General features: G+C 37.7%; 1 protein-coding gene across 1 annotated transcript; it reads left to right on the top strand.

The window, feature by feature from the left end:
• Positions 1-1,867: 1,867 nt before the first annotated feature.
• On the top strand, positions 1,868-17,587 carry LOC123523763 (uncharacterized). The gene is made up of 5 exons (XM_045301409.2): positions 1,868-2,648; positions 12,110-12,218; positions 13,656-13,785; positions 15,642-15,705; positions 16,193-17,587. Exons 1-5 carry the CDS (start codon positions 1,988-1,990, stop codon positions 16,975-16,977), a joined length of 1,749 nt encoding a protein of 582 aa, XP_045157344.2. The 5' UTR covers positions 1,868-1,987; the 3' UTR covers positions 16,978-17,587.
• Positions 17,588-18,089: the final 502 nt, after the last annotated feature.

Here is an 18,089-nt window from a genome sequence, read left to right as displayed (position 1 = left end):
CACGTAATAATGTCATATTGTACTTGGAGTATACATCACACAATAATGTCATATTGTATTTGGAGTATACGTCAATGTATCTTAGAAAGTGAAGTTTTCCTAGTCTACTTGATTTACCTTGATTAGATGCGTTTAGGGAAAGCGGTTAATCGTTAAAATGGTAAAAATGTTACACAATTTACGACAAGAAAAAAATGTTTATAACCATATCGCAAGACAATATCGTTATGAACAGTACTTGTCTTTCTTTTCCCTGACATTCCTTTGATAATATTTTAGTACGATATTTCTTTGAAAGCCTTCATTTCTTGTCTGAGAAATGAATCCGGATGGACAGAAAATGGAATGAAACATTTTTATGTAATATATATATAAAGTATAATGGGTCATAAGTCTCGTTTCCCTCAATCAATCTGTATGAAATTTGATTGGCTGACTTCCCTATAGCACATGTGTTATTGAAATCGGACGGATGTAAAATAGATTATATAATGTGTTATATATATAAGTACAAAGGGCTATCAATCTTGTCTTCCTCGTTCAATCCAACTAAAGCTTGCAGGGCCAATTTTTTTCATAGCAGTTAACATTTCTACCATGTGCTATTGAATCCTACAAACCAGTTCTGAGATTTGACTCCGCACGGACAAACAAAAAAAATCGAATAAAAACACTATATATGTACTTTATATAAAATTGCAAAGGGCAATCAATCTTGCTTTCCTCAATCAATCTAAATAAATCTTGCAGGACCGCTTTGCCCTATAGCAGGTAACATTTTTATCATGTTTTATTGAAACCCTTCCGACCATGAACGAGATATAATTCCGGAAGGACAGAAAAAATAAACTATAAAGGGCCATAAATCTGGTCTTCCTCAACGAATGTCAGCGTAACCGATTTGATACCGGTAACAAATTTACAAAAGTCTAATTGCTATAGTTTTCTTAAGATTTAATACTACAAATAATTCTCTAAAATTTGCAATTTCAGATGGGACGTTGTGTAATTTATCAATACATCAAATGGCTTTTTGTATCTTCTGTGTGAATATTTAATTTCAGATTAATATCGTATTTACTTAACAGAATCTTCATTTTGTTTAGTTAATATCCATTAACCAGCTAGGCTTTCAATTTTTGTTACATAATACTTGGTCATATGTTTTGTGTCTTTCAAATTTGAATTTGAGACACCAGCTGGAAAAAAAACTAACAAAATTTCAAATAAAAAAATGTCCCTTTTAATGACAGTAACCTACAACCATGTGCATTGTAAATCACGAGGACAGAAAGGACAATCATATTTTTGTTTTACAAAAAAAAGCCACCTTAATAAATCAGTAATGTTACGTTTAGCGTTGAGAAAATGTAACTGGACAATGATCGCAAATAAGGACAATTCTTAAGGCAGGTAGGTATTTATATTCTGTCTGTGCAAATGTATTTTTGGTAACAATCCAAGGGAGACCACCATTAAGACAGTAAATGAAAACTGAATTTGGCAATATACCATTTGTAATACATTTAAGATGAATAGGTATCAGTCTTATAATTATGACATTCAGATATTTCTAAGAGCATATTTATCAACAAATAAAACTTCTACAACTCGATAAGAAAGTGACAAGTTACTCGATATTTTATCATACATATAGAAGATTACCAATTTGACCAGAATGTCATATTTTTAAACAAGTGTTAAAGTACATCACAAGAACGATAAATGGGGTAACTATTATGATTTGTAGTAAGATGCTTATATTTCGTCAAATTATTTACGTGTATTCTTTCGCAGGTAATGGAAGAGGAAAACTGCTTGCTGTTTCCTCAAGCTACTAGAAAGGTCGGATTGATAGTGAAGTAACGTTTTCTATTTGATATAGCAGGATAATAGGCTCAGTGTGTCTGACTCTCCCCAACTTGAAAATATCAGACAAACGCCTTAGAGAAGAATCTGAAGACAGAGCCCTTCAAACGTTTCTAATATGTACAGTAAAAATATGGATTCATTAACTAGTTTTCCTCAACTCAACAACGTGAGAACACGCCTTAGGAAAGACTCTGAAAACACGGTCGTTCAAATGGAAGAACTTCAGCTGTTTGAATGTCTCGCAAACAGTATCGAATTCACCTTATCCAGACTACCAGATCGTAACAATGGCACGGACAAAGCTGAAGTATCAAACACTATCAGATATTACAAAACATCAGAAAATATAAAGACAAGAGTGGTAGACCTCCTTAAGAAACACCCGAAACAGTTACAGCCTGTATTTAATATACTTGTAGATAATGTGCATATGCAAGACGAACCGAAAGACCACGGAGAGCGGATGTATGACATGGTCATCAAAGACTGTAGAATGGGGTACAACTATCAGATTTACGTTAAATTATTTCTCTATGCAGCTGCTACTTGCATAAACACCCCGTTTTACATATTAGAAATAAATGAAATCGGAGATTTACAATGGGCATACTATCAACCGTTATTCAGGTATGAAGAACAACCAAGGTGTGTCATAAAGTATTTAACGATGTACATGTCACCAATGAAGACTTTCTTCAGAATTGAGCATCATGATATTTCGGCTCCAGCACCAATAGCAACTGGTCTTCTTGGAATGTACTTGAAGATGTTAAAAGGTATTCTCCATATAGTTTCATTTAGAGTGTGTAGCTTTAATATAGATTAAAATACCTTTAAATGCACACTTTCCCGTAAAATTGGTCCCCTGAGTATGACTGACCATACAATACAACTGTCAAGTGCAACGCAATTTTTGTTTTAATTTTGGGAAGTCCCTACATTATTGTGTTCGTTTAATTCCATTGAAAATGTCATTTTTTATTTTTAGAAAAAGTTTAAACTAAATTAACTTTCATTATTTATCTTCGCGTCAGTTGAAAAACACAAGAACCATGATGGCCATATATTATTGTAATGATTTACCAATTATGTTAGAGGCTCACCAAAGGAAATATTGTGTGGAATTATTCTAAAATCAAACAGTTTCAAACAAGATAATTTTCAAAGTGTCCTTCAAATACATAAAATACATTCTTGGTAGAACTTCACCAAAGGAACATTAAAGTATACTTTATGAAAAAGTTTGACTGCAATTTTGGCATGTTAGCATGCTAACTCTTAAGTTATGTGTCCTGAGAATTCAATTATAAGTCCTATTTTCGGAAAAAAAAACAAAAAAAAAAAAAACATTTCATTTCAAAACTCCCAGTTGACTGCTGCAGTAACTAGAATACATTTACGTGTGTATTACAGTATCAGTCTTGTCATTTTTACTCCACTGTTATTTTTTCCTATGAATAAACATTGATTCTAAAATTATACTTTCTTCTTTTGATAAGTGTGTACAACTCTTCAAATGGTTTCATGACACTGTATATCAATGTGCATTTTCTTCATAACTTATTAACTTTGACCTTATACTCTATAGAAAATTGATTTCTTATCTACATGGATTATTTGCAGCTTCATAACAATTAACATGACTTTGCCTGCACTTTCAATGGTAGTATGAGCAGTTTACGTTATGTCTAAAAGCATTTCATAAAAATGTTTTGTTTTTTTTGTATATTTAAGTTCTAAAAATATCCAAAGTTATAATACCACTCTTCACACAATAGTCTTTTTATTAAGTATCAAAGTGTGTAAAAATCTAATCCACATCTCATATTGCAAAGTTCATTTTTACACTAATGCAAAACTAGAATTGTCACAAGAGTGACGAATAATACCCCACAATACGGCATTGTCACAGAAGTATGGCACCCATAAGAAAGAAATAGCCTCAAACAAGAAATATTTAAATCTGTCAACCCTTTCATGAGTCCGGAAACCATGAGTTTGGCAAATTTTAAGTTGGAAGTGGCCAAAATTACGTCAAAATATTGTGGTTTGTAGGCCTTTCACGAGTCATTGTCTGGAAACCATAAAAACCAACGGACCGACGGACGGACAGACCAACAAGCTCACTCATATATACCCCGACCCCAAATCTTCGTTTGTGGGGGTATAATTATTAATTCACGGTTAATTTCTTGCAAAATAATCTGTTAGCATTACGCTGACCAAATACATGGCTGAATTAAATCACCTAAGGTAATTAGGGGACTATTTCATTTACACTGTTACAGAAAATGGTCATATACCCTTATCATGCTGGATACGATCGGTTCTACCTTTGCGACCAGTGTAGATCATGATCTGCCTGCAGTCTGGTCATGATCTGCACTGACCGCTATTCAGTCAGTATTAGTACACTCCTTTTAACAGTTAATTGTACTGTCCTAATTTGAATGATGGACACGTTCATTATAGAAATGTTGCAGGGTATGGGTTAATCATTGAGCAAATAATCGTATAATACAGAACTTTCACTTTTTACCAGGAAACCTAACGTTACGTGTATTTATCAGTGGAAGTGCATGTCAGATCAAGTTAATTGTTTTATTGCCATCAGCATTGGATTAGACCCTAAATCAGTTTTCATTACAATGCACTATCAAGGTATATTGGCTTAAAGATGGTAGAGTAATACATTTAAACACTACTGCATCTGAAGAAAAAAGCAAGGCATTTGAACGGGGAAAAATGAAAACACGTAAAATTACTAAGTGTCAAGTTTTGGGTTAACTATAATGGTGACAATATCTGAGGTATCTTCCAAGCAGTATACACGATGAAGGTTTCCTAGATATACTTGACTTGCTGTACCCCTAGACTTGCTTCACGTCTTAGACTTGCTTCGCTTCTTAGACGTGCTTCACTTCTTAGACTTGCTCCTCTAATTTAAATTGCTCCTCTCACTGGACTTGCTGCGCAACCTGGACTTGCTGCACTTGGAAGACTTACTCCTCCGAATTGGACTTGCTCCTGTTACTGGACTTGCTGCGCAACCTGGACTTGCTGCACTTGGAAGACTTACTCTTCCAAATTGGACTTGCTCCTTTTACTGGACTTGCTGCGCAACCTGGACTTGCTGCACTTGGAAGACTTACTCTTCCGAATTGGAGTTGCTCCTTTTACTGGACTTGCTGCACAACCTGGACTTGCTGCACTTGGAAGACTTACTCTTCCAAATTGGACTTGCTCCTTTTACTGGACTTGCTGCGCAACCTGGACTTGCTGCACTTGGAAGACTTACTCTTTCCAAATTGGACTTGCTCCTTTTACTGGGCTTGCTGCGCAACCTGGACTTGCTGCACTTGGAAGACTTATTCTTCCGAATTGGACTTGCTCCTCTTACTGGACTTGCTGCGCAACCTGAACTTGCTGCACTTGGAAGACTTACTCTTCCGAATTGGACTTACTCTTCCGAATTGGACTTGCTCCTCTTACTGGACTTGCTGCGCAACCTGGACTTGCTGCACTTGGAAGACTTACTCTTCCGAATTGGACTTACACCTTTTACTGGACTTGCTGCGCAATCTGGACTTGCTGCACTTGGAAGACTTACTCTTCCGAATTGGACTTGCTGCACAACCTGGACTTGCTGCGCTTTGGAGACGTACTCCTCTAACTGAAACTCTTAAGTTTCGTTAGTGACAATACTGGAGGTTTCTTTCTAAACCTTATTTTTTTCTCTCTTTTTTTATTTCTATTCCATTTCAAGTATAAATACAAAACGCGCGAACCGGATAGAGAGACGCCATTGTGACGTCACGCGAACAAAAATAGCATACACAAAATGGCGGCAAATTGTGTTTGTTTTATACAAATAAATTGATATTTTTGACAACAGCCTCCTTCTAAAGAAATATTCCATATTTCAAAATCATGGCAAAAATATCTGATTTATTCTGTCTGCATATCCTCTGTTGATATTGTAATCTGGGGACTGTCTTCATCATCTTCATCTTGTCTGCTCAGGTAATCTGCAAAGATGTTGTCTGATCCCTTTATTGCCTCAATCCGGAATTTATATGACTGCAAAAATAATGCCCATCTCACTAATCTTCCATTATCTGGTGTGGATTTCTGGATATATGCTAAAGAATTGTGGTCTGTTTGTATGACGAATTCCTTCCCATAAAGATACTTCTGGAATTTTTTTATTCCGAATACTATGGCAAGGCACTCTCTTTCTCCAACTGAGTAGTTCTTCTCACGATCGAGCAGCTTCTTGCTGGCAAAGGCAACTGGAAATAAACCCTCTTCATACTGCTGCAGTAACGCCGCTCCGATCCCGGTACTTGAACCATCACACTGTAAAATGAATTGTTTAGAAAAATCTGGTAGTCGAAGAATAGGCGATCTGGTGAGTTGATCCTTCAAGGTATTAAAAGCACTATCTTGACTTGCTTCCCATTTGACATAATTCGGCTGTCCCTTTTTCGTCAAGTCTGTTAGAGGTGCTGCTATTTCGGCAAATGAAGGTATGAATTTTCTGTAATAGCCCGCTAATCCTAAAAATGCCCTAACTTGTCTTTTGGTTTTTGGAACTGCTGCTTGCCTTATGCGATTAAGTTTCTCTTCTTCCATCTGAACTATTCCATTTCCAACCATATGTCCTGTAAATCCAATATTGCCAAACCCAATAAAACATTTTGATGGTTTAACTGTAAGACATGCTTCTTTAAGTCTTTGGAGGAGGTCTCGTAGCATAACAAGATGATCATTCCAAGTTGGAGTATGTCCTATCATATCGTCGATATAATTATCAACGTTGTTACATCCTGCTAGCAGCTTCCTCATCATACGATTGAAGGTCGCCCCAGAGTTGACCATTCCAAATGGCATTTTCTTAAACTGGTAACTCCCTCTGTCTGTAGAAAATGCTGTCATTCTTCGGCAACTTTCAGCAACTGAAATCTGCCAGTAACCTTTACATAAGTCGATCTTTGTAAAAAACTCATCATCTTTCAGTCTTGCCAGAATATCATCCACACTAGCCATAGGTTCGGTATCAAACTTGGTCACAGAATTAAGGCGTCGAAAGTCAATGCAGAATCTATTGCTTCCGTCTTTCTTCTTTACAATTACGATAGGTGCATTGTACTCGGATACAGATTGTTCTATAACATCAGCTTCCAGCATCTTCTTAATTTCATCTTCCACATCTTGACGCTTAGCGTATGGTATTGGGTACTGCTTCACTCGGATAGGTTTCTGGTCAATCAGTTCGACGTGGTGCTGTATGAGAGGAGTTGTTCCTGGTTGTTCGGAGAACACCTCACTAAATTCTTGAAGAAGATCTAAGACTTGCTTTCTCTGTTCCTGAGTAAGTCTTTCACAGATCTTGACATCACAAAATGTTTCACCACTTGTGTATCCTGGAAACTCTAGAAGACTTTCATCATCTACCGCTCCACCTTGAATATGGTTGTCATCTTCTATAATTGCCACACTTGCTGCAATCGTGTCTTTGCGTTCTTCATACTTCTTTAGCAAATTAATGTGATATGTTCTCGTTCTATCACCAACATTTATTCTATAGTCAACTCCGTTGATAGCCTCAACCACTTCATATGGTCCTTTCCATTGTAGCATCATCTTATTCTTATCTGTCGGAAGCAGGAGTAGTACTTTGTCGCCAAGTTTTAATACTCGTTTGCGAGCTTTCTTATCGTAATGATGTTTGTATGTCTTCTGAGCTCTATTTAGACTTTCTCTTGCTATCTTGCACGTTTCTTCCAACCGCTGCTTTAAATCAAATATATATTGATATGTGTTCTGTGTCTCAATATTTTCTTTCGCTGTCCATATTTCTTTCAACACTTGCATTGGTCCCCGCACTGTCCTTCCATATAAAAGTTCGAAGGGTGAGAATCCTGTACTTGATTGTGGTACTTCTCTATAGGCAAATAATACTGCCGAAAGGTATCTATCCCAATCTTTGGGTCTTTCTTGGCACATCTTCTTTAACATGCTCTTCAGGACTCCATTCATACGCTCACAAAATCCATTGCACTTCGGGTTGTATGGTGTGGTGAAGAGTTGCTTCACTGATATAAGACGACTTACTTCTTTCATCAGGCCAGATGTAAATTGGCTGCCTCTGTCACTTAAAACTTCACCTGGAAGACCTACTCTCGAAAAGATGTCAAGAAGTGCTTCTGCTACTCTTTCTGTGTCAATTCGTGGTAATGCTACCGCTTCTGGGTATCGCGTGGCATAATCAACCACTGTTAATATATATCTGTTTCCACTGTCTGACACTGGTGCAATAGGTCCTATTAAATCTATGGCTATTCTGTGGAAGGGTTCTTCAATCACTGGCATGTCTCCTAAAGGAACCTTCTTAACTCGGCCTTTCGGAATGGTCTTTTGGCATTTGTCACAAGATCGGCAAAATCGTCCAACTTCACTTGAAATCCCAGGCCAATAGAAACTTGACTTGATCCTGTCCTCTGTTTTCTTCGCTGAAAGATGTCCTCCAACGATCGATTCGTGAGCAAGTTCCATCACTCTTTTGCGTTTGCTTGCTGGTACGACAATCTGTTTGATCTCGTAGTCATACGCCCCTTTCGTCTGAAGATAAACTCTATACAGCACTCCATTTCTTATTGCAAATTTGTATTTTGCACCACCCTTGGTTTCGAGCATGTCTTCTGTCTTTGCTAAATCCCACAGCTTTTGCAATGCTTTATCTTCCTTCTGTGATGCCTTTAATGTCTCCACATTAACTTCTGTTTCACAGGAGGGTTTCGGCACATTCAGTGCTTTCGTTGGTAGCTCTGCTTTTCTACTCTGTGATCTTGTCATAACCGCAGCTACTGATGTATAAGCAATCTTCTTTTTCCATTCAGGATCAGGTCTATCAAGTACACCAGGAACATTCCCAATGACTAAGTCACAAATCAACGACTTTGGTACCATTGCCTCAATTTCTCCAATGTAATACGGAGTATCAACCCATATCTTCGCCATAGGTACAACTTTGGCGTCCCCATCTATTGTGATCATCACTATTTCTTTGCCTAGAAATTGCTCTTCTTTGACTAAGTCTCTTCTTACAGCAGCGGATTCGCATCCAGTGTCCCTTAACACTTTCACTTCTTCTGTTCCTACGAATCCTCTCTGTACCTCCAAGTTCCTCTCCCCTTTTAAGCTGTCAATGGTACAAACTCCTGCAAGTATTGGGACTGACTCCCCACTTGCCAACTTTAATTTTCCGTCTTCAGTATTGTTTTTCAATGGACTGTTTTCTACTTCCGTTTGAACACACACTGCTGCTAACTTCTGGTCATTCTTTGCTGGAGCTGATCTCATCTGCTTACAATCTCTGGCTAAGTGTCCTGCTTTATTACAGATAAAGCAACTCTTTGGAGTGTTACTCCTGCTGTTTTGTCTACAGTCACGCGCTAAATGACCTGCTTTATTACATATAAAGCAGGTTTTCCGCAACCCATTCTTCTCTTCTGTCTTTCGACTGGACTGCTCATGACTGGTGGAGTTGTGCTTCCTTTGTGGCGCAACACTCTTCGACAATATTGAAGGTGTCCCCTTATGTGCTTCGATGTACTGCTCTGCAAGACGTGTTATCTCGTCCATCGACTTTGGTGTTCTCTCTTTCAGAAACACCGCTAATTCGGCCGAACAACCTTCAATAAACTGCTCTCTTATCATTAAATCACATAAGGATTCATACGTCTTTTCTATTCCAGCCAGTTCAGTCCAACGACTGAAGTATCTCTTTATTCTTGACACAAATTGGAAGACCGACTCTCCTTGGTCTGGTTTACTTTGTCGAAATTTAGATCTGAATCCCTCTTCAGTCAACTGATACCTCCTTAGGATCGCTTTCTTGAGAGAATCGTAATTACAGGCCTCTTCTTGTGGCATGCTTGTGTACACCTCCAGTCCCATTCTTGTTAAAAGTGAGCTAAGACTTATGGCCCAGCTCTCCTCTTCCCACTTTTGACTTTGAGCATATCTCTCAAACCTTTCCAGATATGCGTCAATGTTATCGTGCTCTTCATCAAACTTTGGAATCTTAGGTCTGTACGCCTTACAAGTATCAGTACTGTCTACTCTGTTGACCCTCAAACGCTCAATCTCTAAGTCTCTCTCCTTCATTTGCAGTTCAAAGTTCATCTCCATCTGTCTCCTTTCTTCATCACGTCGTTGAGCTCTCTCTTCCCTTGCTATACATTCCTCTTCCTTATCTTTGATGAAAAGGATCAAGTCTCCACCGGACAATCCAAGTCTCTCGCCAAGTCTCAACCATTCATCGTAATACATCATGCTTGTTATGATAGCTGCAATATTATTATAGTAAATCCCGGACGAGCCCCCAATTTGTCAAGTTTTGGGTTAACTATAATGGTGACAATATCTGAGGTATCTTCCAAGCAGTATACACGATGAAGGTTTCCTAGATATACTTGACTTGCTGTACCCCTAGACTTGCTTCACGTCTTAGACTTGCTTCGCTTCTTAGACTTGCTTCGCTTCTTAGACTTGCTCCTCTAATTTAAATTGCTCCTCTCACTGGACTTGCTGCGCAACCTGGACTTGCTGCACTTGGAAGACTTACTCCTCCGAATTGGACTTGCTCCTGTTACTGGACTTGCTGCGCAACCTGGACTTGCTGCGCTTGGAAGACTTACTCTTCCAAATTGGACTTGCTCCTTTTACTGGACTTGCTGCGCAACCTGGACTTGCTGCACTTGGAAGACTTACTCTTCCGAATTGGAGTTGCTCCTTTTACTGGACTTGCTGCGCAACCTGGACTTGCTGCACTTGGAAGACTTACTCTTCCAAATTGGACTTGCTCCTTTTACTGGACTTGCTGCGCAACCTGGACTTGCTGCACTTGGAAGACTTACTCTTTCCAAATTGGACTTGCTCCTTTTACTGGGCTTGCTGCGCAACCTGGACTTGCTGCACTTGGAAGACTTATTCTTCCGAATTGGACTTGCTCCTCTTACTGGACTTGCTGCGCAACCTGAACTTGCTGCACTTGGAAGACTTACTCTTCCGAATTGGACTTACTCTTCCGAATTGGACTTGCTCCTCTTACTGGACTTGCTGCGCAACCTGGACTTGCTGCACTTGGAAGACTTACTCTTCCGAATTGGACTTACACCTTTTACTGGACTTGCTGCGCAACCTGGACTTGCTGCACTTGGAAGACTTACTCTTCCGAATTGGACTTGCTGCACAACCTGGACTTGCTGCGCTTTGGAGACGTACTCCTCTAACTGAAACTCTTAAGTTTCGTTAGTGACAATACTGGAGGTTTCTTTCTAAACCTTATTTTTTTCTCTCTTTTTTTTATTTCTATTCCATTTCAAGTATAAATACAAAACGCGCGAACCGGATAGAGAGACGCCATTGTGACGTCACGCGAACAAAAATAGCATACACAAAATGGCGGCAAATTGTGTTTGTTTTATACAAATAAATTGATATTTTTGACACTAAGCAAAAGTAAAAGCTATGAAAAACTTATAAATCTATGGAGATCATTTTTATCAGATATAAACTTAAATTTTTTATCAATCAGAAATCAATATATAATAATAATGTTATATATAAAAATTTTCAAATTATGATAAAATTGAGTGGACCTAACTAGGATGCTACAGACCAAGTTTGATGATGATCCTTCAAGTGGTTCAAGAAGAAAAGACGTTTGAAGAGTTTTCTATTTTTACTTCTGGTGGACTCAATATTCGATGTGGTTCATGAGAAGAAGTTGTTTAAATGTTTTTTTTTTTTCTAATTTAAGCTCTGACGGCCCTAAATCAGTCAGGTGAATAAATCTGAGTGAAGGCCTTACAAGAATGCTACAGACCAAGCTTGGTGATGATCTATAAAGCGGTTCATGAGAAGAAATCGTTTAAATGTGTTTTTTTTTCTATTTTAAGCTCTGGCGGCCCCTAAAATCAATCAAACGGAACCATTTGAACTGAGAATTGATCTCACGAAACAGCGCTTTAAGTCCGAAATGGAGCGCGTTACTGCTCGACACCGGTGGGACTACTGTTTGTATTAGACAGTTGTATAGGGACTTAATGTTATGCAACTGCATTTCAAAGCATCTTAATACTGTGTGATAGTTATTCCATACGTAACACTGTATTCGTGTAAGAGCAATATCAATACAATGAGAAATAAGACTAAATTTATATTGCAGGCAGAACAATACGTGCTATAGATGTACCAAATGTTTTACTGGACTTGCCTGCTGAATCAAAATTCCAGCTATGTGGTAGCTGCAATACAGATATTGTTCGGCAATGCTGGTTTGTACATACATTGTTTTTTATATTTGATTTTATCTATTCGTGATAATTTATGTCATGTAATCAATTATATACCAGAACCGCCATCTAAGCCGCTGCAACAAGTAGTATCAGTTACATAACTGTGTGACATGGTGAATTTTGTAACTTGTAATTTGAATACTTGTGTCTCTTTCGCTTGCACATTTCCTTAGTTTTTCTTCGTCAGCATATAAATCATAATAAGTCTGAATAAAATGTTCTACACATTCTAAACACTGTGTGTGGTAAGCGGATATGTTATTAGGAGAGAGTTAAAGAAAAGAATGTAAACTGCAAAAGCAGCACTACCGGCTTTTTCCAAATAAAAAATAAGTATGCAAAACATAAAAACTATTACATGTTTGCATAGTAAATATTCTGTAACGACGGTTGTTCAACTTACTAAGAAGCTTTTCCTCATAAACTATCTTTTACCAGTACATTTTAGAGTATGTTGCCATGTCAGGGATTGAATAAGTGTTGTACTTTACATGTACCGTTGTACCTTCAGTGATAACCCAAACTATGGGCGCAAATTTGAAAAGTTAGGATCATGCTAGCTTCTAACGAATTTATTCTAAATCATAACAATTCTAAATCATAACAATGATGTGACCAAAATATTTTCCAGCAATCTGGTGAGGTACGTTACGTTAAACCGATCTCTATCAAAATTACGTAGTAGCTTTTCTGCCTTAATGACAGTGACGACATACGCTTGTACGACAGAATAGTTCTTTATTTCTTTGTTTTGGGTTTAACGCCGTTTTTCAACAGTTTTTCAGTTATGTAACGCCGGGCTGTTAACATTACCAGTATTTGGATTCTAAATCAGTACAAACCTGCTTCCCGCAAGTAACTTCAACCTTCCCCACATGAATGACTAATGACTTCAGACACAATGTCTTTTATCAAATCGTCACGGAGAACTTGCGTCTCGCCCGATGATCGAATACACGACCCCGCAATCCGTAGATCTGCGCTCTCCCTATTGAGCTAAGCGGGCGGGCTAAAATAGTTCTAAAGTGTATTTAAAATGTATATGTGAAAATCAAAATTTTAATGATTTGCTCTTACCTTAATATTCCGACGATATGAATATGTATATGTTGTGAGGAAATTAAGTATATGTTTCATGGGCTGTACAACAAACACTTATATCAAATAAAATTCTGGACTGTTTTGTAAATGTATATATAATAGAACTTTTATTTCATTACAAATCATATACCTTGATAATATGCTATGTTCCGATTAACTCGAATTTGCCAATTTTCCCACCTACGCACTGTCCTGCGTTTCAAATTGCTTATGGGAACTAACCGTCTTTCGATACTTTGCCGCCCCACAGCAAAAATAGTACAAAAATTCAATGTTTAGCTATAGTTTTATTCCATATTTTTTTTTATTTCACAGCGAATTGTTTAGGGTACTTGGACTAATACAGATGGAAGACTTTCGTAGCATGACTGTACACAGGGCTTCTAAGGACACATTTCAACGTCTTGGTGCGAACTCACCAGATGCATTTCAAATTGTGTGTCAGGTATACACTCAGTAAATGACACGCTGAAAAAAAATCATGTTTCAAAATGACTGTTCCTTCACCACTGACTTCAGCTTTATAAGCTGTTTTCATATGCATATGTTTATAGCGATAAAATAATTCTTTTTCCTTTAATTAAGGGAAAGAGGTCGGAATTTGGCCGGTGCTAGGGGACGTTGCACAATTCATTACATGTCATAAACGGACACGATTATAAAATTTGAAGCGTAGAATGCAATGGTACAAATAATGGCACATTCAGTTTGACTGTTTAGGTTCACAAGAGGTAATGAAAAGTGAAACAACTTCAAGAGCTAGTTTCAGCGGAACTCGACTATAAAGACTGAACGAACTGGACCGGTGGTCTAGTGGTAACACGCTTGAATGTCAATCCAGAGGTCCGGGGTTCGAATCCCGGTCCAGGCACTGGAAATTTCTCAGATGTTCTTGAGTGTGTCCCACCTAATTAAGAGGCCTGTACTGGTTCATCCCAGGAAAGACGGCTTCGCGTGTATACGTGCTATACGGGCACATTAAGAACCAGGCTGCCTATTCGCAAAGAGCTAGGCTAAGTTAGCCGGGCAGGTCTGTATCTAAAATGATTTCTCTCTCTCTGTTCTGGAGGCTTTAACTCACTCAGTCACACTGGTCAAATCGCTCTGTATCTGTATTAGTAGAGGATGAACTTCGCGCTCTGTGTGGCTGCGTTTGCTATATTACAAGCGCCTTTGAACGTGGTATCATGAAAAGGGCGCTATAGAAATCTGGTATAATAATTATAATAATAACTCCATGATCCCAAAGGACAAGAAAAGATATTAACACTAATAAAAGTGAAAGGGAGAACTTTCACTTTTCTACGATCGTCAAATTGCACTCAAGACTGCTGCTGTGATAGCTGAAATAATATATAAGTACATTTCCAGGCTAAAATGCAACCAAGCAAAATAACTGCAGACTCAGTTTGACTGGGTATATTTAGAACAAGTAATGAAAGGTGCTATACCGCCATATCCCACTAGCACCTGCTTCAACGGAACTCTGCTTTATTATAAATAAAGATTTTAATGGACCCATGATCGCAACTGACCGGAAAATACAGCAACAATGAGTCCAAGTACGAGGAGACCTGACTCTTAAAGACTGCAGTATGCCCGACTGACTTTGATCCGTGCCTTTAAAATAATATTATTCTTCACAACAGCCTTATGTGGTGACCAAAATTTAATTCAGTCTTATTTCTGGTCATTTGGGATTATGTACCTTATCCAATGATTACTAAATGAGAGAGTTCTACTTTAGCCCGTGCTCTCGAGTTTCGGGCTGTTCCACATCATATGACTTACATAATCTTTCATGAACAGGTTAAATCAAGCCGAGTTTGCTTTGTGTTCTTTAGTTCTGTTTTTTTTTCTAAACATTTGTACATAGTATCTATATATAGTTTAATTAACTTCAATTACAGACTGAGGTATTACAAATAAAATCTTGAAAGTAGATCCGCATTGTGGATGTAAAAGTCGCCTTTTATTTTGATTTAATGTTGTTATTCTTAATTGCTTTTTGGTATCAAGAATTACATTCAAATTGTCTATTATTTAAGCTGTTCAAGGTTACAGAATGTTAAACATGTCATAACCTCCCGTTAAAAGACTCTATTACATTGCTTTATTTAGTTCTCTGCTTCCAAAGGACCTTTTCAAAGGTTCAATTATCTCAAACTTACAGACTGAGCTTATATACATGATGAATATCAGGTTCAAGGAATATGTGGTTTCGTTTAAAAATAAAACTTTTCACGCTGTTTTAATTCTATTGCATCATGTTAAAACACCTGTTATAATATACTTTTACAGGTTGTGATCAGTCGTCGGGAGAAGACTATTCTTGCACCATTCGTAGGGAGATGGGAATCATTCGGTTAGTACCGCAATTGTTTACTTAATTTTGTTTTCACGGTAATGCCTTAGTGTTTAGAAGTGTTTGCTTCCTTTCCTTATATGATAATAATATAATTATCAATCCAGTCTGCCGTGAAAAAGCTGATGTACAGTTGTAACAAAACATCGACAAGTCATTGACCGTAAGGATTAATTTCCTAACTTTGTGAATAAGTTACTATTTTTTCATCTTGTTATTCAATTTTTTTCACATGCCTCATATCTAGAAACAATATCCAGTATGTGATAACTGCATCAGTCGCACCTTTATATACATTCACACGTTTCTCCATTTCCATGCGGAGTACTGTATGAGTTGCCGAGTTCTTTGAATGTGTTTTTTTTTCACTGTTAGGATTTTCTCCTCTCCTTATTTTTAACGTTTTGTCCACTTGACGAAAATAGTGATTTTTTGTATTTACTGTATGAAATAAAAACTAACGCTAGTTTAACTACGTTTATTACAGTGTCCTCGTGTAATTATTTGAGGCAGTTTCAAGCTCTTGTTGCCCTTGATAGTGCCGTTTATGATAGAAACGTCGCAGTTATAGCTTTTGGAAATTCCTGTCTGATAGGAGGTAGAGAATTCGACGAGAGAAGGAAAAAGGTAACTACTGCAGTGATCTCAAGTTCTTCGTTTGGAATTGTATCGGGTGGACTCATCATTGCTGGGATTGTCCTAGCACCAGTTAGTTTTGGAACTTCGTTAGGTCTTAGTATTGCAGGAGGGGCTATAGGTATTGGTGCAGGTGCTACAGCAGGTACAGCTAGGACAGTTGAAGCTGTCAAACGAAACAAAACAATGAAATTGATAAAGACACAACAAGCCCAGATGCATAAGAAGGAAAAGGATGTGGCAGACTCAATGCGGGACGTAGAAAATCTATTCCAGGTATTTGTTAGAAATGAACAAGATGCAGAAAATGAAGAACTGGAAAGGAGCTGGCGTGGATTTCTTGCTGTTGGTTCAGCACTGAGAGCTACCCACGGAGGATTTGGTATAGGCCTTGCAGCAGCTCAAATGACTGCTTCAGCAGCTACACTTTCTGCCGCTGTTTTAGGACCTTTGTCTCTGGTATTAGATATCGCTTTCCTTACAGAAGCCGCATATAATAAGGCAAAAGGCGATAAAACAAACACAGGAGAAATTTTACAGAGCATAGCAGAAACGATGGGAACCAAATCTAAAATATTCAACAGTATCCTGCGTGGAAACTTTGATGTGGGTAGTAAAATGTTTAAAGATAATTAAGTTATACGTAAGCGCCAATATTCTAAAATTATTGCTTTGTATGGGTTACGATTATAGCACACCTTCTTAGTCTAAATGACTAGGGTCAGCTGTTGGAACAAGTAGTGTCTGTCTGTCTGTCGATAAGTCACTATTTCTAAGAAAGCGACCACATTTAGCTGTAAGCATGTTCTAGTTATTTGGATTGAAATGATAATTCTGACGACTTGAGATTTTGTAGACAGGATCTTCAGGGGTCTACAGGCATTTTGATCAAATATTTCGTTTTTTTAGAACTAAATTAAACCAAATTTGGCAGTAAGCATTGTGTAGTACTAGGAATTCAAAACTGTTGTACAAGTGATGCCACTAGTCCCTTTGGGTCCGAAATGTAAAGTCTCCGCATAAATTTCGTTGCTCTTATGGTCTGAATTGACAATTATACATATGCCATCCCTGGCCCTTCTTGAAGCCAGAAGTCGTAGTCCCTAAGGTGTAATAGGGAAAATTTTCCTCTAAGCCAATTCTTCTCCAACACCTCTTGATAGTATTCAACAAATATTTGGATATATCTCTATAAGATATAAATATTTCATTGTATATATATTTAATGTAAATATCTGTCGTTAAGATGAAAATGGTTAAAAAAAACTTTATACGTTTATTTCTTTCAGTTTTATCCGAATTTCTGTTTCGTACTATAATCTGAGCCAGTAATTCAGCTTTGAAATAGTATATCTCGATGGCGTCGCGAGTTCGCACAAACGAAGTAAATGGGATATTTACAGATTATTTTAATGCTTCACCGGCTTGAAACAGGGCTGATTGTGTTTCCTCTTACTTTACACTCTTAATAAAGGAACTTGCTTGCTGTATAATATGAAAAACATCTGTGTGTAGAACATACAGCTATGCCCATCTTTAGTAACTACTGACTATCATTCTTGCGGATAACTTTGTGCGTCGGATAACAGTGTAGGTTTACATTAAAAAGTTTTGGGTTTGTTAATGGAAATATGTGAGAGCAAATATGGTTACTGGTTTATTACTGGCCACGCATATTTTTGTGGAGGGTTACTAACAAGCCCACTTACTTTAAGCTTAACCCGACCTGAAAATCTACTGACCCTTTA

Source organism: Mercenaria mercenaria, chromosome 3 (assembly GCF_021730395.1).
Source record: "Mercenaria mercenaria strain notata chromosome 3, MADL_Memer_1, whole genome shotgun sequence".
In the NCBI taxonomy this organism is placed as follows: domain Eukaryota; kingdom Metazoa; phylum Mollusca; class Bivalvia; order Venerida; family Veneridae; genus Mercenaria; species Mercenaria mercenaria.
Note: the sequence above shows the minus strand (reverse complement) of the source record. Positions and strands in the feature narration are given on the sequence as shown.